At 34.0% G+C, this 26,877-nt stretch overlaps 3 protein-coding genes across 4 annotated transcripts; 2 read left to right on the top strand and 1 right to left on the bottom strand.

The window, feature by feature from the left end:
• The first annotated feature begins 243 nt into the window (after nt 1-243).
• LOC108486170 (protein IQ-DOMAIN 32-like) lies at nt 244-5,522 on the top strand. Of its 2 annotated transcripts, none has more exons than XM_017790056.2 (6): nt 244-842; nt 1,550-1,957; nt 2,040-2,249; nt 2,884-2,958; nt 3,053-4,955; nt 5,113-5,522. In XM_017790056.2, exons 1-6 carry the CDS (start codon nt 753-755, stop codon nt 5,127-5,129), a joined length of 2,703 nt encoding a protein of 900 aa, XP_017645545.1. In that variant the 5' UTR covers nt 244-752; the 3' UTR covers nt 5,130-5,522. The 2 variants fall into 2 exon arrangements, with proteins under 2 accessions (XP_017645545.1, XP_017645544.1); XM_017790055.2 differs by having other exon boundaries at nt 2,881-2,958.
• LOC108486169 (auxin response factor 5-like) lies at nt 5,265-11,695 on the bottom strand. The gene is made up of 14 exons (XM_017790054.2): nt 11,026-11,695; nt 10,531-10,643; nt 9,920-10,018; nt 9,756-9,812; nt 9,452-9,604; nt 9,271-9,355; nt 9,070-9,160; nt 8,802-8,966; nt 8,578-8,700; nt 8,158-8,233; nt 7,899-8,031; nt 6,520-7,814; nt 6,155-6,345; nt 5,265-6,044 (listed from the first exon to the last, which is right to left on the bottom strand). Exons 1-14 carry the CDS (start codon nt 11,135-11,137, stop codon nt 5,888-5,890), a joined length of 2,850 nt encoding a protein of 949 aa, XP_017645543.1. The 5' UTR covers nt 11,138-11,695; the 3' UTR covers nt 5,265-5,887.
• An 11,421-nt stretch (nt 11,696-23,116) lies between these two features.
• Nucleotides 23,117-24,197, top strand: LOC108485686 (auxin-induced protein 6B-like). The gene has a single exon (XM_017789539.2). It carries the CDS (start codon nt 23,315-23,317, stop codon nt 23,777-23,779), a length of 465 nt encoding a protein of 154 aa, XP_017645028.1. The 5' UTR covers nt 23,117-23,314; the 3' UTR covers nt 23,780-24,197.
• The last annotated feature ends 2,680 nt before the right edge of the window (nt 24,198-26,877 follow it).

Here is a 26,877-nt window from a genome sequence, read left to right as displayed (position 1 = left end):
CATATTTTGATTAGTCAAATTAATTGAATTGATACAAACATGTTAGATCAATTAAAATTTTAATTACATTCTTTAAAATATTTTAATTAAATTAACATTTCAATAATCTAACTATTTCAACCCATTCTAAAAACACCACCTATAACTCACCAAATATTAAAATTTGGATTCTAATTTTTTTTTAAAACCATAAAAATAAAATAATATTTCGAGTCTAATAAAAATATATAATTTCGAAATCTCTTATAAAAATTCCTAACTACAACTCCAAATCACCGCAAAAACCAACAATTGGCATTTATTTGTGTACATTGGTGCGGAATAGGTATACCCGCAATCTCTCGAGAGTCTCGTGACAACTGACAAACAGGATATATATTAATATATGCTTCTAATATTTACTCAACAAAATTTGACAGCTTTGATTTTTATTCGGTTCTACACTTCTACGTCTTACAAAGAACAGAGAAAAGAGAGAGAGATGGTAAGCAATGGATCTAACCTGACCTGATGATGATAAAGTGGCGGATTCCAACGTATAAGAACAACACTAGATTTAAGGAATAGGTTTGAGGTCCAGGTGTCTTTCTTTTTCTTTGGTTACAATTTCCAACACCGAGCCACACGTCAAATATCTGGACTGTCAAGTCTCTCACATAGTGGCTTGAGTTCAAGTCTTAATAAGTGAAAGAGCAAGAGAAAAAGGAAAGTCGAGCAAAAAAAATAATAATAAAAAGAGAGAGTAAAGGAACATGGGAAAATCCACTTCCTGTTTCAAAATCATCACTTGCGGCGGCGATTTTGCTGAGAACAACGACGTTATTCATGTTCCTGAGCCTGAGGTATATAAATAAATATCCTTTTCGCCTTTACGGCTGCCATTTTTTTTTTTTTTTGTGTTTTGCGTTGGATTAGGATTTCACCTTCCGACTTTGCATTTGAGGTTTCAGTTCGAAACAGTCAATGCATTGTTTAATTTATGGATTTACTTGAGGAATCGGAGTTTAAACTTGCCTTACTCCACTACTTTAAGATCTGACTACTCTTGGCTTCGCATATTTATCAGCAATGTCCAAGCTGCCTTTTAAATCCGATTACTTTCACAACTTATATAATGCAAATGTTTTTTAGTTTCTGGTTTCAAATATAGCAAGTTTTTTTTTTTTTAAACTATTCTCTTTTTAACTGTTCTTTTTTCACATATGCATGACCATAATTTGCCATGATACGAGATTTATTTACTTCTTATATGATTACTGATGCCATTGGTGATCGGAAATAGTTGACAAATTTCGATTTCGGAAACTTAGTGTTAAAATGTGTTTTGTCTCTTGGACAAATTACAGTTCAGTAGCAGTGATATGCCCCTGTAGGGAGTTGGGACTCCATAGTTGGTAGCCTTTACCAATTTCTATTGAATATGGTCTCAATAAAGCAGTATGTTCAAGGCTAGAATTTAGAGCCAGGAGCAGGCTATTGTTTTTTTATCTATGTTTATTTTCTCTCTCTCCTTTTGGCTGAATTAGGCTGTTTTTAAATTCCATTCCAGATTAAGAAATCAAATGACAAAAAGGGATGGAGTTTTAGAAAGAGATCTGAACGGCATCGGGTGCTTAGCAACACTGTTATACAAGAAGCTACTTCTGGACTTAAGGAAAGCCCGGAATCTGCCGGTTTTAATTTTCAACAGCCTGATGCATCCATTATTCCTGAAGAAACCTCCACCATTGAATACAGTGAAGAGAAACCTCAGGCGCTGACACCAAAGGAGCACATTGAAGAAGAATCTAAGTGTGTGGCATCAAAAGGATACCCTGAAAAAAAATCTCAGTTGTTGATTCCAGAGGGCTCAAAAGTTCCTGAACCCGTTGCCAGCACAACAAATGAGGCTGAAGATGATGCCAACCTGGATGAATCTGTTGTTGTCATCATCCAGACAGCTATCAGAGGGTTTTTGGTATAATTTCTTTCTCAATGTGAATTTAAAACTTGCTAATCGGTAACTTTTCTTACCATTTATCTTATGCTCTCATTGGCAGGCACATAAAGAGCTAGGACAGCTTAAGAATTTAGTAAAGCTGCAAGCTGCCGTACGTGGGCACTTGGTCCGAAGGCATGCTCTGGGGACCTTACGGTGCATTCAAGCCATTGTCAAAATGCAAGTTCTTTTTCGTGCTCGTCTCTCTCAAGAAGGGTCTTATGATGAAAAGAAGCGGGATGGCAAGCACTGCGGCGAGAATCAAAGTTTGGTAATTCTTTCAGCTTAAATCAATAATTAGGAGTAGTGACTGTTTTCCTTGTATGTTCTGGTTCATATTTTATTGATAGGTGGCATTCTTGCTTTGGCTTTGAGGCAACCTTTCTTTAGTGTTACAAAATTTTACCTTGTATTCTTTGCGTCTATGGCTGCTCATGATCAAGTGTTTAATCTAAGAGCATGTTTTTCTTTCAAGCATATTCAATTTAATCCTTAAAGACCTCTGGGAATATTCACATCCGCGCAACTGGAACAAACACAAATCTAATTTTAAACAAGGGCTGTGGAGAGTGAGTTCTGTCTGTAACTTTAACAATCATACTGCTCAGAAAGATGTATAATGTAGTAGTTTATTTACTCTCGGCTAGCTTTGCAAGACATTCAGAAATTATGGGCTAATGCTCCAACTGCCACAATGTTTATTTGACTAATTTCTTTGTATATCACCGCATAAATCACCTAGAAATACATAAAGAACAATATAAGTATATAACCAAATCCTTTTGATTAGCAAGGCATGGCAGTCTAGATGGGGAAAGTTTTATGCGAGTTACTTTCAGTAATTGCTATTACTATTATTTTTTTTATAGTTTTACACATCATTCTCTCTTTTATCCCTGAAGCAGGAAAGGTCAGCAATAAAACAAAATGCGACTTACACTTCCATAGAGAACCTGCTTAGCAATAGGTTTGCTCGTAAGGTACATTAAGTCAACATTCTTTAGCTTCATTTTTCTTTCTTTTAACTATATGTTGGCATCTGTCAAACTATGTATACCATTGCTTTTATTTCAGCTGATGGATTCAACCCAAAAGACCAAACCTATCCGCATCAAGTGCGATCCATCAAAACCAAACTCTGCTTGGAGCTGGTTGGAGAGGTGGATGTCTGTGTCATTGTCTAAAAGGCCATCGACAACAGAGTTATCCATAGAACAACCAGAAAGAGAGAAAAGTGACAATTGTGACTTTCAAGTTACTACTACAGTTCCTGAATCGTTTCCTGAGTCAAATGAGCCAAAGTTATATGTAAGGGAGACATTGGTTTCATCAGAGAGTGAAGAGAATTTGATCGCCCATGATGCAGCCAACTCTAAGTTCGAGGCATGCCAGACAACTTCCTCTACAGTAATGGATGATTTGGAGCAACCTCAGATTGACAACAGTACATCTGACATAAAAGAGGGTGAAGAGAATCTGATTATCTACAACGCAACTGACTTTAAGTTCGAGGCTTGCCAGCCAACATCCTCTTTAATGGATGATTTGGAGAAACCTCAGATTGACAACAGTACATCTGACATAAAAGAGGGTGAAGAGAATCGGATTACCTACGATACAGCCGACTTTAAGTTTGAGGCATGCCAGCCAACTTCCTCTTCATTAATGGATGATTTGGAGCAACCTCAGATTGACAACAGTGCGTCTGACCTAAAACAGACCTCTCAGGAGACAAACTCACAAGATCAAATGATGCAAAGAGAAGCACATTCTGAAACAGAGGTCAGTTTTCTTTCTAGCAAGCCAGAAATAGAGAGTGAGCAACCCAAACGTATTACAAAAAGATTTGCGTCTGAACAACTGGAAACAGAGGCAAAGAAATTTGTATTTAAATCTAGGAAGGGAAGTAATCCTGCATTTATTGCTGCACAAACAAAATTTGAGGAGTTGAGTTCAACAGCCTATTCAAGTAGATCAGTGGATTCATCCCACCAAGATGTTGGAGTTGAATCAAACTTGGATACTGTGTCATCTGGGGCAGATACGGGCGGGTCGAAAGAACCAAGCATCATGGAAAATGCAGTTCTCAATAATAGGAGGGGTCAATACGGTGACTCTGAATGTGGGACTGCAGTTTCTATTACTTCCACTCTTGATTCACCTGATAAATCAGAAGTTGGAGCCATAGAGTACGAACATGGAGCCAAAGTTTCTGAGCTAGAAAATTGCAGTTCTAACAGTATTAATGATTTGGATGTTAAAGAAAACCATGCCAGTGCAATCACAATGCCTGATTCTTCTCTATCTATTGCTGAGCAGCCCAAGAAACTTGATGATGCTAAAGGTGAATCTGTGAGTTTAATTGTTGCAGACTCCCCTCAAATAGGGCAGGAGCCACTGGAAGGCACATCTGATCTGCAGAGAGAACTTGATTCTGAGACTGGTAATCAAGCATACAGGTTATCCCCAGAAGCATCGCCTGGGAGCCAAATGATTGTACCAGCATCTCAAGGAACACCTTCTAGTGAGGTATCAGTGAAAGCTAAAAAGAAAAGAACGGACAAGAGCAGTCAAAAGCGCAAGTCCTTGTCTGCTGATAAGAGTTCTCCATCAACTCCAGCTCATGATAGTGGAGCAAGAAGTAGCACTGAACAATTGCCCAAAGCTCAGAAAAATGGAAAAATACGCAATTCTCTTGCTTCAACACGACCTGAGAACATAGATGACGAGCCAAGAGATAGTGACAACAGTACTTCTCTTCCCCATTTCATGCAAGCCACAGAATCTGCAAGAGCTAAGGTTAATGCAAATAACTCACCAAGATCAAGTCCAGATGTGCAAGACAGAGACATTTACATCAAGAAGAGACATTCCTTACCTGCTGCTAATGGGAGGCAGGGTTCTCCAAGAATCACGCGATCAGTGGCTAAAGCCCAGCAGGGTGCAAAAGAAAATGGTAGTACCAATCCTATTCATGGTATGTTCTAAACTTATACCATTATCATGAATTGTCAGACCTTCCCACTATATGGTCAGAGTAATTTGTTCCCAGCTTAAAAGTACGTAATGGCATGCTGCCATGATTCTCGGTTTTCTATTAATAACTTGTGCTTAACTGTTCATATCTATTTCAGAGAAATGGCAAAGGTGACGGGTTACTCGGAGCAACAATATGCCATGGAACCTTTTCAACCTCTCTGATGGAGAACGGCTGATTGTTGGTCTTACTATCTAGTTTTATGCCTCAGCATTTTCACCACTTAAGTTGATTCATGCATGCCATCTATGGTTTGCCGTGAGAGTAGATCTATATAGAAAGGAGTAACATTTGATTGTATATTACTGATACCCAAACCATTGATATTACTATTACTCATATTTGTTTCTAAGCTTCCCGTTTGGGAGGTCTGCTCGTGTGTTTTGTTACATGGTGTTTGGTGTGATTTTATTCGGATTTGCCCGGGCATGTTTTTGGGATGTTATTCGGAGTTTGAGACAATGACATTATAAAGCGGAGAGCTCTGATCCATCTTTCCGGTAATAACTATTTCTCTTTTCTTTCTTTTTCTTTTTTTTTTTTCCTGTTTGAACCTTCGACATTGGCCCTAGAAAAGCCTAAACAAATGTAATAGATCTTGGAAATATATTATGTCAACAATCACCAGCATACACCGAGTTCTTATTTTGGAAAATACTGTGTGCGAAAGTTCACTTCCTGCTAAAATATATATTTTAAATTCCTATATCATATTTCCACCTCTCCCAAGTGAAAACGAAAAAGAGCACCCGCATCACAAGCCGGTACACTAATGGCAACCGTATGAACAACCAAGAATATTGTTGCAGCAGTCCGAGACTCTTTTTGCAACTCCAAATAAACAAAGAAGCATTCTTGGTGTTGGCTAATCTCTACGGCTCATTCTTAGGTGGGGCATTGCAAACTTCAGAAATGGGGCCTTGCACTGTGGAACCGACACGGTTGAGAAGCTTCATCCCTTCCTCACTCATCTGCTGTACTTCCGTAGGGGATAGAATTCTGATGCAGCGGACACACCCAACAAATTGTCTGCATACACATCAAATCATAGCCATTAGAACCTGGATTCTGACATTCTAAAAGGTATACTTGTGTTGAAAATCATAGTTAACAATAGAAATGAATATCTATGTACTTACTCCCAAGGGTCATCCCCAACAAGTAGAACATCATTCTCATAATCCACGTATACCAATTTCCACCCTGAACCTCTCGGATCCTTAAGCAGCCCCTTAAGTCCAAACATGCATTCAATTGCAGAGAGTAATTCATCATAGTTCTTATAACTAGTGACATCAATTGACCTTCCAACAGATCCTGCCTTTTGAACCTGTCAGACATAACTAATTAGAGTTATAAATAGTCCATAAAGAAAAGTGACCACGTAAAGAAGTATAAATGTCCCATGAGACACGAAATGGAAGTAATGGTGTCATGCAACCTGCGCTTAACTGCAGTTGATTCCTCAAGATTGTCATATTGAAAATCTATATTTATATCATACCTTTGTATAAGTTCTCACTCGCGCGGTGATATGCTGCCATGAAGTATTATGCAGAAGGCCATTCTCATCAAAATCAACATTGCTCGAAGACGTGACACCCGAGCTGTCTGGTAAGTCTTGTCGAGAGAAAACCTGAGAATCTGCAAGGCTGGCAGAGGTAATCTGAGACTGAACATCCTGACTACAACTAAAGTTTCCAACCAAGCTATCAGAAGGTTTTTGAAACTTAGCATCCTTCAATGAACACAACTCCTCCAGAATGACATTGGAAACGGAAGGATCAATCACAGTACTACCACCATTACTAAGACAGCTGTATATCCCACTCTTACTATTGCTGTCATCGGACAAATCTCTTATACCACCAGAATTAAAAGAACATGGGTCTTGCTGAGTGAATGAACACAATTCGTTGGCTTGGGATGAAGACCTACAATTGTACAGCTGACTATCCCATGTGACTTCACTCCTAGTAGTTAAAGTAGGATTAGTTGCCTCAGGAAAGGCAGCCGAGGAGTCTTGTAACCCGACTAGCGGTATAGGACCAGGTGATCCATAAACCCCGGCAATAGATTGGCAAGAAGGAAGGATTGTTGCCCATTCATCGGTGTTGAAGAAAGGAAGATAGCTGCTTAAACTACTAATATCAGCTTGAGAAACCTGCATCTGATGAGCTTGGATGAGTGATGGTTCAAACTGTGACTGAATTGCACATGGATTGTTTTGCAATTGGGATGGAGTCTGGTTGTTGTTAGGGAAAGAAAGTTTGTTGCAAATAGTTGGACTTATAGTATTTGCCGCCAATTTTTCCTCAATGCATTCCAATGTCGAGTTCAACTGACTTAACTGATCATTTGAATGTTCTGGTTCCGACTTTAATTTTTTGTTATTACTCCTGGCTTGTGTTTGGCCTTCAAACTCGTTTGCGGGATGTGGATTCCCATTAGCATTTATTTTCAGCAAATTTGAGTTAATGGGATCAGGTTGGTCAAGGGCTAACTGGGAAGGATTTGGTTTTTCTATCAACAGATTTTCTGATTGCATAAGCTCAGGTTCCTGATTGCTTGTATATTGCACATTCTTCATCTCCTTTAATGGAGATCCCTTTGCAGCAGAGATTTGTTGTGAAGTGGATGCAAAAGTTCCAGGATGGTTAACAAGATGAGGCTTCAGCATCATCTTCATCAGTTGCTCGGAATATGAGTTTGAGATTGAGGAAGGAAGATTCCCACTTACATTTTCAGGAAACTGGAGGAGAGGCCTATTGATCAAGTTTCCCCATTCAGATTCTGCTCCTGTGAGCACAAAAAACAGAAATATACAAGTATCAAAAAAGGTTGCAAAGTGCAAACCAATCAATATAACTACCACAAGCTTACCCAAAATCCAAGGATATGATCGCTTGAGACCTGAAGTAATAGAAGGAAAAATAAAGAGGCTTTCAGGAGTTTCAACTTCCCATGGGCTGACCCTATTCTGTTTATCATGACATCCAGGTTCATCCCACTCAACCTGTTTAAAGAAAGGATACATGTTCCATTATTAAACTGACAAGTAGACAGTGCTCTATTGTTTAAAAGGAATAAGCAAAAAACTATCCTGTTGCAACAAACAGTATTCAGTTCAATGAAAGAAAACCTGAAGGTTTCGCCACTTCGAGCCAGGCCATCTCAGAGGATCCAAGTCACTAATGCCAACTATTGTACCCATATATCTACAGAAAATTGAGAAACATTAACAGATATCTCAGTAGTTGGATATGTTGAATATATATACTAGGCTTGAAACATACATTACAACAAACAATTTTGTTACTATTCTTCACAGTGAAGAATATTACAACAATTAGATCATCATAAATTGTCAAGAAACAATATGAACCATGCCTGTAGTATCTCTATGTCACTTGGTAAAAAAAGTGCAGCAAAGATTTTATTAATCCAAGCATGTCTATCATCAGTAGTGTCTTGACGCCACAATGATCATTATAACCAAAATTCCAGTTACATCCTTTGGTTGCAAACATATGGTGAGAGGGTGAAACTAATAGAAACTCACCTACGTTTTCCGGATTCTTCTGTTTCAAACATCATTCCAAACCTCATACCAGCTGAGACTTGACTCGCGTAAACAGATTTACAGTATTTAGCCATGGGGATGACAAATTCAGAAGGACAGGATCTACAAAAGAGAGACGAGAGAGCTGTATGAAGAAATGAAAAAAGGAACCTCAACAGGAGAAAGGGAAAGAGAAGGGAACAAAAAATGTGCTATGGGGGTACCTTGGATTGTAGAAGATTGTGAATGGGGTTCTATTTGCAGCAGCTTGAGCAGCAGCAGCAAGGACACCAATGTGCATACTATCTGCAGATAAAACTGATGATGGCAAAGGTGCTTGATGACGATTTGCATGCCTAATTCCCACCAATAACTGTGATTTCTCATCCCTTGTAACAATAAGACAATCATAATTTTAGCATTAAAACTGCGTTGCACCAAACAAATGCAAGTCTACAGCTCAAAGCAATGCAGTGTGTGACTATAGCATGCCTGATAAAGAGAATGGAATCGCCTGCCCTAAGCCTTTTTGATCCAACAAACAAACTCCACCCAGTTGTAAGAAGATGTCGCTTTGGTTGCCCTGCATAAAACAACATGCATGAGACTCAAAATCAAGTTCAAGTTGTCAAAACAGCACTCACTGCGGTATATGTGATGAAACAGAACGTAAATAATCAAAACAGCACTCACCGCGGTATATGTGGCGAAACGTCCAAGCATTATCATGTATGTCTCGCATAACAAGCTCTTGAGATGGGGGCTGCATTGTGTAATCCTGAAAGTAGATAAAACTTAGTGATGTGATTTCACTCAATGTTCCTTTACGTCCATGAATGCTTACAATGCATCGATTAACCTATTAGAACCTCACCAGCTGAGGAAAGAGCTTCTCTGCTGCCCTACGTGGCACTGAAAAGCCACCGTGTGTACTTGTATCACTTGCAGTCAAAGTTTTGCAGAAAATTTCATTTGGATGCTTGTTGGGGTTCACTCCGAAGTGTGGTATATGAAACACATCTTTTTCCTAATCAATTGAAAATTTATGGTTGAGAACAGTGTCAAATATTTAAGGCTAGTTGTTCTATAATATGTATGTTTTTAACATTTAAATATGTAGGAAATTAGTAAGAGTTTCAGAGATATATATATACATATATCACAATAGAGAAGCTTACAGAGTTTACTGGTTGAAGACTCATTTGAGCATAAACTTCATCTGTTTCTGTGTCTGCCTGTCAAAGAGTACAAAGATGAAGATAGACATAGCAAGTAGCATTTTCAGGCGTAATTGACATACAAGACCCTTTGTGACGCAAAAATTAATAAATAAATCGCATACATTTAGTGTAACATTGTGAACTTGGCACATCAACTGAGATTGAATATTCGGGTAGTTGGGAACTTGAGAGGTCATCATTCTTTTTGTGGACACCGATACCTGCTCAAATGATAGAGCCGTTATTTTCTTGTGGTTCATGATCAAGTAAATGACAAAATTTACCACAACGCTGTCATTCATTTTTGTTATTTTAGTACAGTTTCCACACACACACAAAAAATTTTGTCAATCAACTTAAATGATTTTATCCCATCATGTTGTAGCATTTCTAGTATTATTATTAGGATGTTGCAATTGAAGTGGACGACTACGGCAGCCATGACACACAGCTCAAGCAATATTTCCGCATCGAACAACGCTTATTAGTTTGGAAACCAGGTTAAAGGAGTTGATTATGTTAACCCTATGTCAACAACCCAAATATCAGAGACTTCTTTCCCCAGGTCAACTTATTCATTTTTCTGTTTCTACTATACTATTTCAGTGTTACAAGATAAACAAAGAAGAAAAAGGTAACAAAAAGAAGCCCGCAGATAGAAATGCTAGTGGAAAATAGAGGCGGCCTTCTCCTGCAGGAGGCGAATATCCAAATGTGAGAAATAAATGCAAACCTGTTCACTGTGTCCTTGAGGGAAGTAATAAACTAGACTCCCCACCTGAGGCAACGAAACAAGTGGACCTGCGCAGGCATGCCATAACTCCGTATTTATTACCTTCCTGCTCCCTGCTATTAGTCAAGAAAAAGAAAATTCCCATAAGACACCATGCTTGGATACAGATTGGAGGACATTATAAGGTTGAAGACTTGAAAGGATCTCTGTTAAGACCGACTAATAATTAACACCCTTGTTTTTATTGTGAAGATAGCAAGGTCAAACGTTCATTCAACTTATTCGCAAACCACAGAACGAACCTTCATAAAGAATAAAAAAAAACATATAATATGGACAAGGAAACTAAGTAGTTGCCCGTATAGACCATATGGTTTAAAAGCTCGACGTTTAACTTTCTCATCTTTTAGCACAGGAGCAAAGGAAAAAAATTCAATAACTAAACACACACACACACATATATATCAGTTCAGGTTGTGATGAAGAAAAACAAACCAGACTGATGTTGCATTTCTTTCAGTAACTTCATCTCCTCAAGCAAAGTGGCCTCTGCCCATCCATTACCGAACACTCCTGTTTTCATCTTCTCTTCAACAAAGGAACCCATTACGTGGACTGGTGTGTCTTCTAAAAGACTTGTTCCTTTTAATGCTGTCTTACAATACACACGGACCAGAATAACACAAAGCAAAGACTCCACGTTTACATGTTCACTTGTAAAAATTCAGCTTGAAAAATGACGAGAAACAAATATCCCATCCCATGGCTCCACTTGAGTCTCCCCTCAGCAACTTACATACGGGATAGAGAAATTATCAAAGGAAAAATGGGTTTCATTAGACGCTAAAACAAAAAACAAACAAATACCGGTTGATCAGGAAAAAAGAATCTTTTAGGCCTTTTTACCCCGTCCCTTCCCTCTCCCTCACCAACCACACCAGTAGCAGCAGCAAAGTTCAAAATCAAAGAACAAAAAGGTCAAAAAAACCTGCAAAGAAGAGGCAACAAACAACACTGGAGATAGGTTTGCGGGCTACTACTGAATGCGCATGGCATGGGGAAAAAAGGTCTAGGGAAAATGCAGGGGCACATCTTTATACGCGGTGGGTCACTAAATATTCATTTTTAAGCTTTCATGGTAGAAAGTATTTAACAAAAATTTTGTCTTTATGCTATTAAAGTTTTTCTTATTAGATTTTCTTTTCATTATAATTTCTCTTTTGGCGGCACCTAATGATCATATGATAAATGTGGAAAGCAGATTCATATATGTATGTGGATGGGAAATATGATGGACAGCGCAAGCGTGAAGCTGAAATCGGTGGCACCGCACGCCTACACTAATCACTTACGACTTGGAATGATTGTCCTCACCAATCTTTTTCTTTTCTATTTTAATATATTATTTGCACTAAATTTTGAAAAAGCCATTTATGTTTTTATAATCTAAACAATAAACACCATAATTCTTATTTTGTCCTTTCTATATAATCTCAAATAGAGTTCATACTATGCAACAACAACCAAAATTTAGGCTCATACTATGAAATATGAATTACACGTTAAAAACATGCAGTGAATCACGTATTTTGGTAAAAAGTATATTTTACGTGGACCGCTCTCACTCTCCATAGCAGTTTATATAAAATATATATATTGATTGTTCAAAGGTTTATAATGTAATATTTTAAAATTTTAATTTATTTAAAAAGCCTTCTGATAATATATTATTAGTTACTTTTGTAATAATACATCAACATCAATAAAATCCGATGAAAATTCGAAAAAAATAAAATCTGATGACGTTGAAAGATGAAATAATTGTGGACGCACTTAAAATTTAAGCGGGCGAGGTTTTTAGCAGTCAAGATAAGCCTCATCGAATATCCAAATGAATTTTGCCTTTGCCCAAGTAAATAAAGTGCAATTCGGTGGGTGGGACCCTTTCCAATTACCACTTTTTATTTCTTTCGGGGCACAGTCCATTGACTATCCATATTTGATAGGTAGATTTTGCCCACGTAATTGGGTTGCATACTTGCATTGGCAATTACGAATCCACAATTGGGTTTCTTTCATTTGAGCCCGTTGCCATGATTGTTTATGCCATTTTAGCAAATTCCAATTTTTCGCCATCGTCGTACAAACAAGTTGAACAAAACTGTAAAGGGAGAAAATACAAGAGTGCTATGTCTACCAAGTTGATAACAATCCGAAGACAAGGCTTCCTTTTAAGGAAAGATAGGGTATGGATGGGCTTTATATCAAGCAAATGATTGAGATTAGTATTGGGAATACAGCTTTTATATGGGTAGCAACAAAAGCATTTTTCATACAAAAACTAAAAGCGTAGGTGGGATTTGAACAAACGAGGAAATACATACAAAGTAATGAAGAAATTGTATAGTAGAACAGTGGAACGAGTGATTGATATTGGTAAAATTAGTGAGCGTGATGATGAGCGCTTGAGAGTTGGGGGACCAAGGGGTCCAACTCCAAGGCGTGGCAATTGAGAGCGACATAACCAAGAAAAAAAAAGAGCGTGGTATATAGGGAACATAGAATAGAAGCAGTTTAAATGTAGGGATGTAAGGGGACATCAGCTTCTGAAACCCTCTGATGAGAGAGAGATTTTACTCCCCTTTTTTGTCTCTTACTGGCCTGGCCTGCCCTTTTCTTCTATTTTTCAGGAAATTGTCTGTCACTTGAGTTGGTCCAGGCATATTCTATTTCTTTCACTTCGATGTTTGTGGAGATGGGCCGAGACACAAGGCTGCTTCCTGGGTATTTCTCAGTGCAATTTAGCACATGGTAATATGGCAGCCCAGTGGCCCATGTTGTAACACAGGTCCAAACATACGTTTCTAAGTTTCCAGCCCAACCAAAGACTCATCAGAGACACTGGAATATTATAAAATGGTGTTAGCAAAATATGATTTTGGTATTTGGGTATGAACATCTTCCTCATACTGTTCGTTTCCTGACATCTACTTCAATGGGGATCCCATCCGACAATAATTTGCTCAAAGCTTGAAACATTGCTGTTGGATGGCGTTGATTACTCAGTGCAAAGTGGTAATAAACTTTGGTTCTCAATAATATTATGTTGCAGCGGCACTACAGTTCTGCCCCTCATCAGATTTGTGTATCTAACCATACCCTAAGTGAAAAGTGGAGGAAAATTGTGTTGGTTGATCAATCATTTTTACGGTGGTTTTAGGGTCTTCATGCAAAACAATTAACTCGATATGAATGATATTCTTTCATGGTTTTAATTTTTTTAATAATCACACGCAGGACACAATTAAAGGGGCAGATAGGAGTCTTGGCCTTCCTTAGTTCAATGAGATGATTGCATTTATAGTCTCTCTAAAATTATATGATTAAATTTAATCCTATTTAACTTTTGATTAAGTAAAAAAAATTCATAATTTTAATCTTTTTGAAAATTTAATAATTTAATTTAAACATTTTTAATACAAAATTTTTTTTGACCCTTCAAATTTTATAACCTTATCTTGATCCTTCCTAAACAAAATTTCTAACTTCAACTAGTAGCCATTATTTTAGTCATCCTTAGAAACAAAAGTAGTAAGTTAAATAGAGGGGAAATAGTGTACACTTACCAAATCTGATTACAGCAGCAACCTTTTCTAAAAGAAGAGGGGAGGAGATGAATTTAAAGATTGATGAGGCAGAATGCAATAGCTAAAATATCCATGCGTATCTTATTGCAATATTCTTCATCTAATTATTTGGTTCAATGATTAAGTTTGACGGTTGATTATGCAAATTATTGAGAAAACACTTTACCAATATGATAAATTTGAAGAGCACCCAAAAAGCATATATTTAAAATAGAAAATAAGCATATATATAGCAACCCAAAGAAGGTCATATGATGGCTTGGAAGCATGAAAGAACGGGGACCCTATGGCCTTTGGGCCCTGTATTTAGTACGGATAATGGGGTTTGCTTGGTTGTCTTAATCTCTGCACACATTGACCCAACTCACATGAATACATCCTTTATTATGAGTGTCTCATAGATTTCTCTCTTTCTAGTATTCCAATTAAATTTCGATTAAATTTAAATAGTGTTTAGAAAGTCATTTAATAGTTAAATTTAAATGTAATTATTTTTAATTATATAAGGGTGACATGTTTAAGTAACCATTATATTTGGTATGGCCTACCGAATTGAGTGTAATTGGAACACCCTAATTACACTTTTCAATTCTTTGGAGAGGATAAGAATTGAACTAATTAAACGGTAATCACACCCAAATCCAATTTTGAAAGTTATTTTATACAAATTATAAAATTATATTATAAGTATGACATGTATGACTGTTTTGGGATAGTTATGGTAAAAATTTCTTATATTATAAATACTAAAAAATTTATATTATAAAAATAAATTGTGTATTTTATAAAGTTATAACAAAAATATAAATTATTTCAATCACAAAATTTCTAAAGTTATAATAAAAAATTTATTATAAAAAATAATTTTCATGTTATAAAAGTATTATAATATATTTATTTGTTAAAATTTATGGTCAAATATGGACATAACTTATTTATGTGTCAATGCTATATATTATAAAAATATTATATTTATTCATAAAAAATGTTATAGTTTTTTTATCATAATTTATTTATAATAAATAACTTTTAAAAGGAATGAAAAAAATATATTATTTATAGAAAGTGTTTATGAAAATTTGAAGAATTTATAAAGCATTTTTTATAAATGTTAAATATTATAAATTATATATTATTTTGACTTAATTTACGTATTGTAAAAGGGATATAACTTAGTATAGGTCTTTATCTGAATTAAGTTTATATAAGTTTTTATTATTAAAGTTATAGATTATTTGAACTGTGGATCTAAATATTATAAGGTTGATGCTAATTATGCAAATTAAAATGTTTACTTAAACCATATCATGGGGTATGGTACCTTTTGAGAGAATGTTGGCAGACGCAAGCACCATAGACAATTTGCAAACTCTTTAATTTGAAGCATTCAAGGTTTCAAAATACGGTTAAGAAAATATTTGTTGTTCTAAAAACAAATTGCATATTAACAATATCACCTTAGTATAGCATAAAAACAAGTGGATCGTACTGGTAGATTACATGTTTTAAAACTTCAATCATAGATGAAATTCAGATGATACATATACTGTAGGAGGAGACCTTGATAATCTTAATAATGCTTATTCAAATTCAGATGATAATGAACTCGATTAAGGACTAACAGATGATGATAAGAAATATATGTTAAATATTAGAGATGGAAAAACCCAACAAATATGCACTATTAAAATTAGATAAAATTACATATGATGTTTATTTTCTTATTATTTTTATTAGTAATCGTATTATCATTTACTTTTGGACAAACATAATTCACATGATTTTTGATGTTAATTTTTTACTTGTTTAAAAATTATTTTTATCATACTAACATTTTTTATAGTAATTAATAGTTTTAAAATATAGATTATATAATTGCATAATTATAATTTGTACTACTAAATATTACATAAGGAATTACGATGTAATTATTATACTTTATCACCAAATATTATAGGGAATTACAAATCTTTGAAATTACAAGAGAGTATAATTATTACCCTAGTACTTATACTTTTATTCAATTACCCCATGTTGTCTAAACAGACCCTTACAATCAATTCGACTTAAACCGAGGCGTGGCTAAGTCTATTAAGGTAAATTTTGGATATAATTTTTAGTATAAATGTTTTACTTTTTCAAATATTAAATAAATAAAATTAGCCCCGAATAATATTCTTTCGTTATTATAAACATTTTAAAAATAATAATAAAATTGAATTAGGTTTTAAAATGAATTTATATGTCATAATTATTTGTCAAAAAAAAAACAAGTTATAAATATGTGAACTTAAAACTTTTTTAAAAATGTTAAATTCTCCTACAATTTCGACTACGTACTTATTTTATATTTTTTCCACTTTCTAATTGAAAACCAGAATTTTCATTTTCCTTTTCTCCTTTCAAGTTATTTTCGTTGAGGAGACATTATTAACAAGGCAGTAAGTATTATATAGATAGATATATCGTTTTATCTTGACACTAATATTAACATGTTTTGATATATCATTTTAAGTTTATTGATGTTTTTAAATATTTTTTATATATATATATATATATATATTTATTTATAGTCTGATTTTTAGTTTCTTGATAAATTATATAAATATTTAAATATTTTCCACATATTTTTACTGTTTAAGTTTTAGTTTTTCATAAATTATATGATATTTTAGTAAAAAAATTATATATATTCAAATATATCTCAATTATATCCTTATAAATATATTTATATGCAAATATAAGTTTTAAATTTATTAATTAGGTTGAATAATTTAATTTAATAACTTTTAATTTTAAATGTAATTATGGAAAAATTAAAAGGGTTAAAGATTAAAAAAATTTAAAAATTAGTTTAAATGTCAAAATTTTGTACCAATCAGTACGGGTGGATACAAGCTAGTATTGATCGAAACGAGCTGAAAGACACCGAAATAGGCAAAACTCAACGAAATTTTGACCGAAACAAAACATAAACTACTCTTTACTGATTTAAGATCAAAATAGTACGTATCAATCAATATGATCGGTACCGATTCCATTCTGACTACAATTTTGTTTATTTTTACAAAAATTACTATGAGTGAAAGTCTAAAGGAAAAACAACTACAATTATAAATTTTTTTATGGTAAGCCAATGGCTTTTTTTAAATGTCAAGATTCTCTCTTTTTTCTTCCATCATTTTTTTACAATTGTTTTGCTATGAAAATCAGTTAATTTAGTTTTAATAGGTTAGTTATATTATATAGTTTTATTATAATAGAGAATGATTGTATAAAATTATAATTTCACGTCATTCTTATTCCTTTTAATAAGAGAATGACAAATCATAATTTTCCTCTAGATATTTAGCATTTTTAGTTGAATTTAAATTTTGTCAGGAGGAAAATTTTGATTTAACATTCTCCTATTGGAAAGGGATAGAAATGACGATGGAATTACAATTTTATACAATTCTTTCTCAAAACTTACATATATAGTTTACTTTAATAAAACATAACAAAATATGTTAATTAAAATATATAAATTTAGCTTTTAATTTACTCTCCAAATTAAGTATCAAATATCGAACTTTATGTATTATTTTTCTATCTTCAATCTTATTTAAGAGATATCAAATTTTTTATTACTAAATCTATTAAGGATTTGGGGGTGAAATGTAGCCCTCCCAAAGCCAATTCTATATAAAAAAGTTGTAGTAGCGCTAACTTTCATGTGATGCAGTGGAATCTGTGAGGATGAGTTTTCATAAATGAATTAAAGATTAGCCAACAAACATTCACCGTCCAAGATTTTGGGTCAGGAAAAGATGCAGCAAAGGAGAATCAGAAATCTTACTTTAGCTCCACCCTTGAGGAGTACATGACATGAGAAAGGGCAAAAGTTAGCAAGAGATGGTATGGAGTTTTCAGCTTTATTTGGGGGTTCACTTTGTAACTCTAATAGTAGCTGATTGTACGTGCAACATCTACAATGTTGTGTCCTTTCGGTCGCACACTTTTTACTTTATGTAATGTTGTGCTGCTAATGATAAGCCCCGTCACTCCACTCCACTCTACTGCCTAACCATATGCTTGAAAAGCATAAGCAAAACCAATCAAGATAAGCAAATATATATATTAGATTTCTGGAAAATGAAACCTTGTCACAAAGTGTCAAACTCTCCAAGATATTTTACACATGCAGAAACAAGGTCAAACATATATTATATATAATTTTTACCTTAAATTTGGAAACTATGTATTTTTCATTACCTTTATTGTTTTATTTATTATGGTGTTTAAATTTAATAATTAGATTCATTTTAATTTTTGAACTAGAAAAATATAAATGTGATGATGTGGCACTTGAAAATTAATATATATATATATATATATATATATATATAAATTTTAGGTGATAGCGTGTTATTTTTGAATAATTGTACCAATGATTGAACCAATCAGACCATTGGTTCTCAATTTAATCAATTCAATTGCTAAACTAACAATAATTAAGTAATTAAAAATTTAACAAAATTAAAAAAAAAGAGTAAACTACAAAAATAGTCACTTTTATTTGCCTCAGATTACATTTTAGTCACTTATGTTTGAAATGTTGCGTTTTAGTCACTTACATTATTGTTTTGTTACGAAGTGGTCACTCTGCCATTAAACTCCGTTACCTCCCTAACGACAATCCTACATAACAGTTCAAATGGATTTTAAATGCCAACTTGAATGTCCAACTGGAATAAGAATAGTTGCTTTAATCAAAATGGAAAAGAAAGCTAAAAGAAAAAGGAGACAAACGGTTTTCTTTTCCAGTTCAACGTGTAATTAATTTAAAATTTTTAATTAATTAAAATGGTTTAATTAAAAACCTATTCTAATTAGACATCTAAGTTGGCATTTAAAACTCATTTGGACTACCACGTAGAATTGCCATTACGGAGGTAACGGAGCTTAATGCCAGATTGACCACTTCGTAACAAAATGATAACATAAGTGACTAAAACGTAACATTTCAAACATAAGTAATTAAAATATAATATGAGGTAAACAAAAGTACCTATTTACCAATTTTTGTCAATTCAACCTATCCAACTACTAGTTTTTGTCTTAGTTTTTATTTTTCACTAGTTTCGAGCAACTTTCAATCTAATCTGTTTAACCCTTTTATTCAAACTAACATATCAATCAGTTATTGGTTTAATTGGTCTGACTAACTAATTCATTTATGTTTCAAGAACAGTGATCACATCACCAAATTTTGATGGAATCCAAATTAAGAACAAAAAGAAATTGTCCCCTTAATTTATCAAGCTTAACAACCCTTAATTAAGAGGTTAAGGGATTAGGTAGAACACATATAAAGGAGTGAGATTCCTTATTAACAAAACAAGACAGACAGAGATTGGTAATGCAAAGTTAGGAGCAAAAAGTGAATTAGTACAGTTTTAACGAAAGGAGTAAAGAAGTAAACACACGTCTTCATTGCATTCCTTCGGCTTACCATCCAAACTAATTAACCCTTTCATTTCTTGCCTAAGCTTTTCAATCCTTTCCTTCTTCTTTTGTCCTCCCTCTCCCATCACCTGCCCAATCAAAGAATCTTTCCTACCTTTATTTTGTATTTGCATTATCACTCCATACATTCTACTAAAAGAAACTGTACATACATAGTAGGGAGCTCTAAAATTATGATTTGATAGTTGTAATTTTTTTTTCCAAAATTCGATAGTTGTAACTATGGCTTACCGATATGCTATGTATATAAAATTTTAAATCCCACAATTCAGTCGTTGCTAAGAACAAACTCTAAATTATCAAAAATGGTGCCTGAGATAGTAGGCATTTCTTCGTGCACTAAATGGAAAATAGAAATCATGCAACACACAAGAAAATTATTACGATGTACGCAATTCGATTTTCCTATATTTACGGAGCCTAATTCAATTAGAAATATGCACTTTTTTCAACAATTACAAAATGAATTACTCAACCACACACACCATGATTGTTTCCATCACCCTTACACTTTAAAGATATAATACTCTCACCACTATGATAACTCCTATAACCACAACAAAAGGTTTTACTATAAAAATAACACTCTTACAATATTATTTTCACAAGAATAGATTAAGTGTCTAACTCTATGTACATTTACCTAGGCAAGTCTCTCAAATATAGATTTTCATTTCGAGACTTGCTTACAAATAAAGATCTAAAACGATCCTACTAAAATAACAATCTTATGAGAATAACACATTATAATAACATATAAAGTAAATATGGACTATTGGCAGCTCATTGAATAGAATCATAATCCAATCCAAATTCCACGGTCCAAGGAATTATCTTGAGAAATTTTGACACAATCCAATCACCAAAATAGTATTCTCAAGTAATACAATATTCCATAATTGAGCTAGATATTCACTATGTAATTAGCATAACTCAAACATACGGTTTAATAAATATCAACATGTAAATATGAAAATAGTCTCTATACAAATTTGATGGGTAAAGGAGTGGTCACTCACTCTAACACCAAATCACTAATTTAATATTTTTTAACAAACATAAAACACAAAATTCAAGAATCGAATTTAATAAATATTAATATGAAAAAATTCATTCCACAAAATAGATTTCATCTAAAAAATTTGAAAACCTCTCTCAATATTTAGCAAACCATTATTTTTTTCCGGTGACAAGAGTCTCCCACCCCGGTGTCTCCCCTTCGCCTCCACCTTATTGCTCTAAAATGCCCCCCTCTTTCATGTTAATTTTGGTCTCAACAAGTTTTTCTTTATAAAAAAAAAAGCAAAAATATATACGTAATTATTCCTGATATTAATATTTTATTCAGGAAAGGGTGACTTCTGAAGCTTGGTGATGGTGCCATGTCAGCTTCCTCAGACTGACGTCGCATAACTATAGTCGTCGAGTCGAGTGTAGTGTCTCCCGTTTAAGGTTGTACGCCACATCATTGCCAATCACAGAATTCAGAGTCTATATTTTCTGCCTCTCCCATTTTGATGCTGCAAATATTTATCTTATTATTTGAGCTATAAGTTAATGTAGAGGCTAATAGGGTTAATCATGAAAAAAATATTAGAAATAATTATTGCAAGAGAAACGTTATTTGTTGTTCTACAAACATTTGAAATATTATGAGCAAGGATAAAAAAAAAATCTAGACTAATATATTCCCTAAATCTTTCAATATCTTGTTGTCTAAATGGAAACAAAATGGGAAAATTATAATAAACAGGCAACAAAACAACTAAAGCCGAAATAGTTAATATGTTGTGTGATAATAGAGTAGATATTATTATAGCTTTATGTTTGCTCAGCTCCCTCAAATCTATTTATTTTTTTCTTTTTTTCTTACTTTTTGTTCTTAATGTTGCATGTACAATGTTTTTGAGGATGTATGTAGTTAAATCCAAAGACACATGCAAGTGGAGGTTCTTTTTTATTTGTATTAATATGTGCAAATACTATATGACGTTTGGGGGATGCACCCTACCCTCCAATAACATGCACGTGGACCCATGTATCCAATAGCCTCATCTTCACCATTTTAAGGGATATTCATAGTAGATAAACTCTTTTATTAGGCAGAAAATGGCAAAATGATTGAATTTTTTTATATCACATTAAAACATTTTTGCGGGTGAATTAGAAAATAAATAGGGTCAATGAGTGATTAAGATGGCAGTTTGTTTTGGCCTTTGGGAAAATAAACAAAGGAAGAAAGGTGGGGCATGGCCGCACATGGGGATTGGTCAGATATGGAGAATGCAAAATCGTTGCTTTAGGGGGGAAGTGCTGGACTTTTCCATTCTTAATTTTTTTTTTTTTTTTATGGTTTAGGAAACAAAAGCATCTTCAAATTGACCCAACAACTACTTTTAGAGACCAACTCTTTTTCCTACCTCTATGCATGTGGTGGGTTTTTCTTCTCTCTTTTTTCAACTGTGCGTTTAAAAGAAAACCCATTCAAGATCAAGTCTCGTGGGGTTTAGACTTTAAATCATATTACGTAATGGTCTTTCCATTGTTCCATATGTTTTACGTAATTAATTAATGTAAAGGTGTGAACAATTGCACAAAGATTCACGATGTATGTACCCATGCATGTGCCATGGGTTGAACTACATCTTTAATGTTGATTCAGTCACTAAAGCCTTGGGAATCTTATCAGAAAATATATATATATATATATATATATGATTTGCTTAACTTGAAGCTTACTTCAAAGAAAGCAGTGTTGTTCGCACTTCTTGATTTTGTGCTGTTACTTTGGTTACTATATATATTGAAAGATTACCATTATTGGCTGTTTAAATATTTGATTTGTAAGTTCTTTGCTTTACCATTTGCATTAATATATACATATATCAGAGAAGAAAAGAGTTTATATTGTCTAACTTTAGAGTACATATCTAGTCAACAATAATTTTAATGTCGAAAATTAAAACACTTGCATTGAATCGAAAATGATTAAATCTAAATAAAATTTGATAATATAATAATTTTAGTATCCATTCCTATATAAATCATTTTTATAAATGATATTTAAATTGTATATTCATATGAGTAAAATGTTGACAGTATTTTAAAAATAATGTAAATATTAAAAAAATTTACAATAATTGAAAACTATAGATATCAATCTTGTGTAATGATTAAAAAAGTTAATGATTTGGTTTATAAATTAGGGCTTGACTAGTAATTCTCACATGACCAATTAGAGAGTTCAATGAACCAAAAGCAAAATATAGAAATGTTTGAAATAAAATTATGGGATTTTTGTTGTCTTACTAAATTTTATATTAGTTTCACCATTATTATGCTACATATATCAATGTTATATTGCGAAATCCCTACAGTCTGCCAAAAGACATTTGGGAATTGCGATTTCAAGTTACTTCACCAACCATCACCATCAACAACACACACTGCCTTGTAATTATCTCAAACTTTAAGCCCACTTTCTCACCCATTTTTCTATAAAAACCTTCCACCCTTCAAAACCATCAATCCCTCCTTCCAGAAGTCCAAAGCAAAGTCAAGCCCGAACAAGCAAAGACTGACTTTGTTTTTTGGTTTTTTATATTTGAGATCTTAATTTTCCCGAGAAAATGTCGGCGGGGCTTGGAAAATGCTGTAAAATCCGCCACATTGTGAGGCTTCGCCAAATGTTGCGGCGGTGGAGGAACAAGTCCCGCATGTCGGCCAGTCGCATCCCATCCGATGTTCCGGCGGGGCACGTTGCGGTTTGCGTTGGGACGAGCTGCAGAAGATTCGTGGTGCGCGCCACGTACCTCAACCATCCCATTTTTAAGAGACTCCTTATCCAAGCCGAGGAAGAGTACGGCTTCACTAACCAAGGCCCATTGGCGATCCCATGCGACGAGTCAGTTTTCGAAGAAGTGATCCGGTTTATTTCTCGCTCGGAGTCGGGTCACTCCGGTATGTTCGTGAACACCGAGGACTTTAAAGTGAAGTGTCACGTGGGAAGGAGTAAGCTTGATTTGTGGACAGAATCGCGACCTTTACTTCATGGGTTTAAAGAAGTAGTGGGAAGAGAAAGACAACGGTTTTGATTCTATCGGGATTTCGGACTCGGCTCCTGGATAACTCGAGTCAACAGCTAGTTACGGACTACTGAAATAAGTGAGGCGGCCGAGCTGAGGAGGTGGCAACTAAATATACCACCATATAAGTTGATGAGGGATTTTAGTTTTAAAATTGCATGTACTTGGTTGGGGGGGGGGGGTAAAGGAAAATAGCTCCGGAGAACGTGTGGAGATGGCAGAAAAGGCGGGTGAGTGATCGCCGAGTCGTCCCGGTTCAAATCGTAATGGAATTGGAGGCAAAAGAAAAAAGGTGAAGACGTTGTCACAGTTGAATTCTTGAAGAAGGTAGAAGGAAAAAGGTGATGATTGTTAAACAAAAAAAACTGCTGTACATTCTGTAATTTATTGATTGATGAAGTCAAATATTGTAGTGATATTCCGTTAATTATGTATCATTTTTTTTCCATTCCACCTTTGATTTATTAAACTTTTCTATTTTATGTTTTGACTTTTAAAATAATAACAATTAAGGAACCAGTTACACATGAAAAACATGTCCCTTCTCATAACTCATCATCGCCTTACCTCTGTTTTCACCTCCTTTCCATCTTATCCTTTTAAATTCCAGAAATTAAACAGTAGATACTGTTTGTGCTGTGAAATTTTCCTTTACTTTTGAGTAAATTATAAAATTAGTCATTTTTGTTTGACTTAGATTACATTTTAGTCATTTATGTTTGAAATGTTATGTTTTAGTCATTTATATTATTGTTTTGTTACAAAGTGGTTACTCTATCATTACCTCCCTAACGGCGATTATACATGACAGTCCAAGTGGGTTTTAAATGTCAACTTAGATGTTTTATATGACAGTCCAAATTAAATTTATTTAATTAAAAGCATAATTTCATCCTGATAACTGTACATCTAAGTTGGCATGTCAAACCCATTTGGACTGTCACAAGTAGGGCCGCTGTTAGAGGAGTAACGGAGTTTAACAGTAGAGTGACCATTTCATAACAAAACAAAAACATAAGTGACTAAAATGTAAATTGAAATAAATAAAACTGACTATTTTTACAGTTTGCCTTTCCTTTTTAAAAATTTTTGTTATGGTATTTTTAACAATATTAAAGTTTTGAATCTTCAAATATCCAAGTTGAAATCTCATAAATTATAATGTGTTAAATTTAATTCGGTGGATCGAATTTAAAAATTAACAAAAAATTGAAACATAAAAAATATTTTTGAACAATACTTAACTTTTAAATAAAAAAAATAAAGGCCACTTAAAAACGTTGTAACCAATGCCAATAAAAATAATACTGAATCCGCTTGATTACGAGAAGTTGAAACAGCCGAACTAAGACAGTATTTATCATTCTATTAAAACAAATGGTGAGCAGGATGATATTGTGGAAGGTTCGTAATTCTGCCGGCAGCCAACAAGCTTCAAGTTTACTGATCACCCAATAATGGGCAAGCAAATGATGGGTGTTTAGAGTTGATAATTATGAAAGTTTGATTGATTGGTAGCCCTAGATTTTAGCCATGTTCTGAAAATCAGATTAAATTACCCCGTCAAATCCAACAATTAAGAAATGATTGATATATTAATTTGAAATAAAATAAAATTAGTAAAGAGCCGGATTAGATTAAATTAAAATTTGATGATGGTTGAATTTTAGTATAAAAAAAAAATTAATGCAATGCAGTCAAGGAATTAATTATTATTCCAATTGCAAAGCACAAGCACAAGCTCATCGCCGGGTGCATGTTGAATTTTGACCTTACGAGTTAATTAATTCCAAAGGGTCATTTGCACTATGCCATTGACCTTTCCCCTAATTGCCTCCTCTCCCTGTTAAACCTACACATGTACGTCACGGACCAGAGAGAGAAAAAAAGAAGAAGAAAGAAACTCGGTGTCAGCTTATAATGGGTGAAGCCCTGATGAACCCATCGCATTGATGTTAGATGGTGAGGGGAAGACTCAAGAGGCCCTAAAGAGGAGCTTAAAATCTTGCTCCATATATATACATTGACCCACCGCATACAACAAAAGACAATCCCTGTTGAAAATGACTAAGAAGTTTAATTAGTACTTGAAAGTAATCTTTAGGAGACGAAAACATGTGAAGTTTCGAGTGTTGTGTGTTGCCAAAGCTGGGAAAAGAGAAATGGAGGTCGTAATCAAGGACACTATTATTAAAAAGGGTGGTCGGAAGAAATCGTACAATAATAGGAATAGGGAATAAAAGGAAGGCATTGTAGAAGATGCAGACGTAGTGGAGCACTATCCCATAACTTTCTCGGGGGAAAAAGAGGGTGGCTTTTCACTATGGGATCAGGTTAGGCAGCCCTAGTTTTGCCTTTTTCTATTATTTCTATCTATTTCATTTGTAAAAGCTTGGACGGTATAGCTTGATTTGTGGGTGATCTTTTAGTCATTTCAAGTGCTGTCACTCCTATGCCTGCCTCTAATATTTCTTTCAATTTTTGGTATAACAATGTCTATTTTTATTTTTTAAAAGAAATGTAGTGTATTTAAATTTATATCCTTCTAATTCATAAGTCACAATTTAATTTTTTTCTTTCAATATTGTAAATATTTCATATATTATTATGAGTAATTAATTTCAAATCATATATTTTATTATCTATTATATGTTATTTATAAACATATTTTTATATTTTAAATTCATGATTTCTATGTACATATTATATATTATATATGATATGATATTAAATTCAATGTGTAATTTGTCCCGAAAGAAAATTCCCGGACTAAAACCTATGATTATCCACTTCATTCACGGTCAAAACGTGGTATTTGCATTTTACATGAATTGCTTTTAGATTATTCATTGTATGAAATCCAAGATCCCCAAACTTAAATTCCATCCCAATTCCCCATTCGAGTTCCTATCATGAATCCAAAAGCAAGAGCCCATTATTATATGTCCGCCTAATTACACTTTTTTTTTTTATCTGTAAATAGAAAAGCCTATTTCCTTGAGACTAGGCCCAAAAGCTGGCTCTTCGAACAACACAACTGGACCACTGCCTTCTAATTAAAACAAGATTGAGAAAAGGAAAGAGTTCATTGTTAAACTGAAACCACC

This window comes from Gossypium arboreum, chromosome 5 (genome assembly GCF_025698485.1).
Source record: "Gossypium arboreum isolate Shixiya-1 chromosome 5, ASM2569848v2, whole genome shotgun sequence".
Taxonomy (NCBI): domain Eukaryota; kingdom Viridiplantae; phylum Streptophyta; class Magnoliopsida; order Malvales; family Malvaceae; genus Gossypium; species Gossypium arboreum.
Note: the sequence above shows the minus strand (reverse complement) of the source record. Positions and strands in the feature narration are given on the sequence as shown.

Excerpts from the sequence above, each read along its gene's own strand:
- LOC108486169 (XM_017790054.2), bottom strand. The coding sequence starts at position 11,137 with ATGGGTTCCTTTGTTGAAGAGAAGATGAAAACAGGAGTGTTCGGTAAT. Across the intron at positions 9,356-9,451 it reads AGAAGCTCTTTCCTCAGCTG|GATTACACAATGCAGCCCCC; the intron begins GTGAGGTTCTAA and ends ATCTACTTTCAG. Across the intron at positions 9,161-9,270 it reads GTTTCGCCACATATACCGCG|GGCAACCAAAGCGACATCTT; the intron begins GTGAGTGCTGTT and ends TGTTTTATGCAG.
- LOC108485686 (XM_017789539.2), top strand. The coding sequence starts at position 23,315 with ATGTCGGCGGGGCTTGGAAAATGCTGTAAAATCCGCCACATTGTGAGG.
- LOC108486170 (XM_017790055.2), top strand. The coding sequence starts at position 753 with ATGGGAAAATCCACTTCCTGTTTCAAAATCATCACTTGCGGCGGCGAT. Across the intron at positions 1,958-2,039 it reads CAGCTATCAGAGGGTTTTTG|GCACATAAAGAGCTAGGACA; the intron begins GTATAATTTCTT and ends TCTCATTGGCAG. Across the intron at positions 2,959-3,052 it reads GCAATAGGTTTGCTCGTAAG|CTGATGGATTCAACCCAAAA; the intron begins GTACATTAAGTC and ends CTTTTATTTCAG.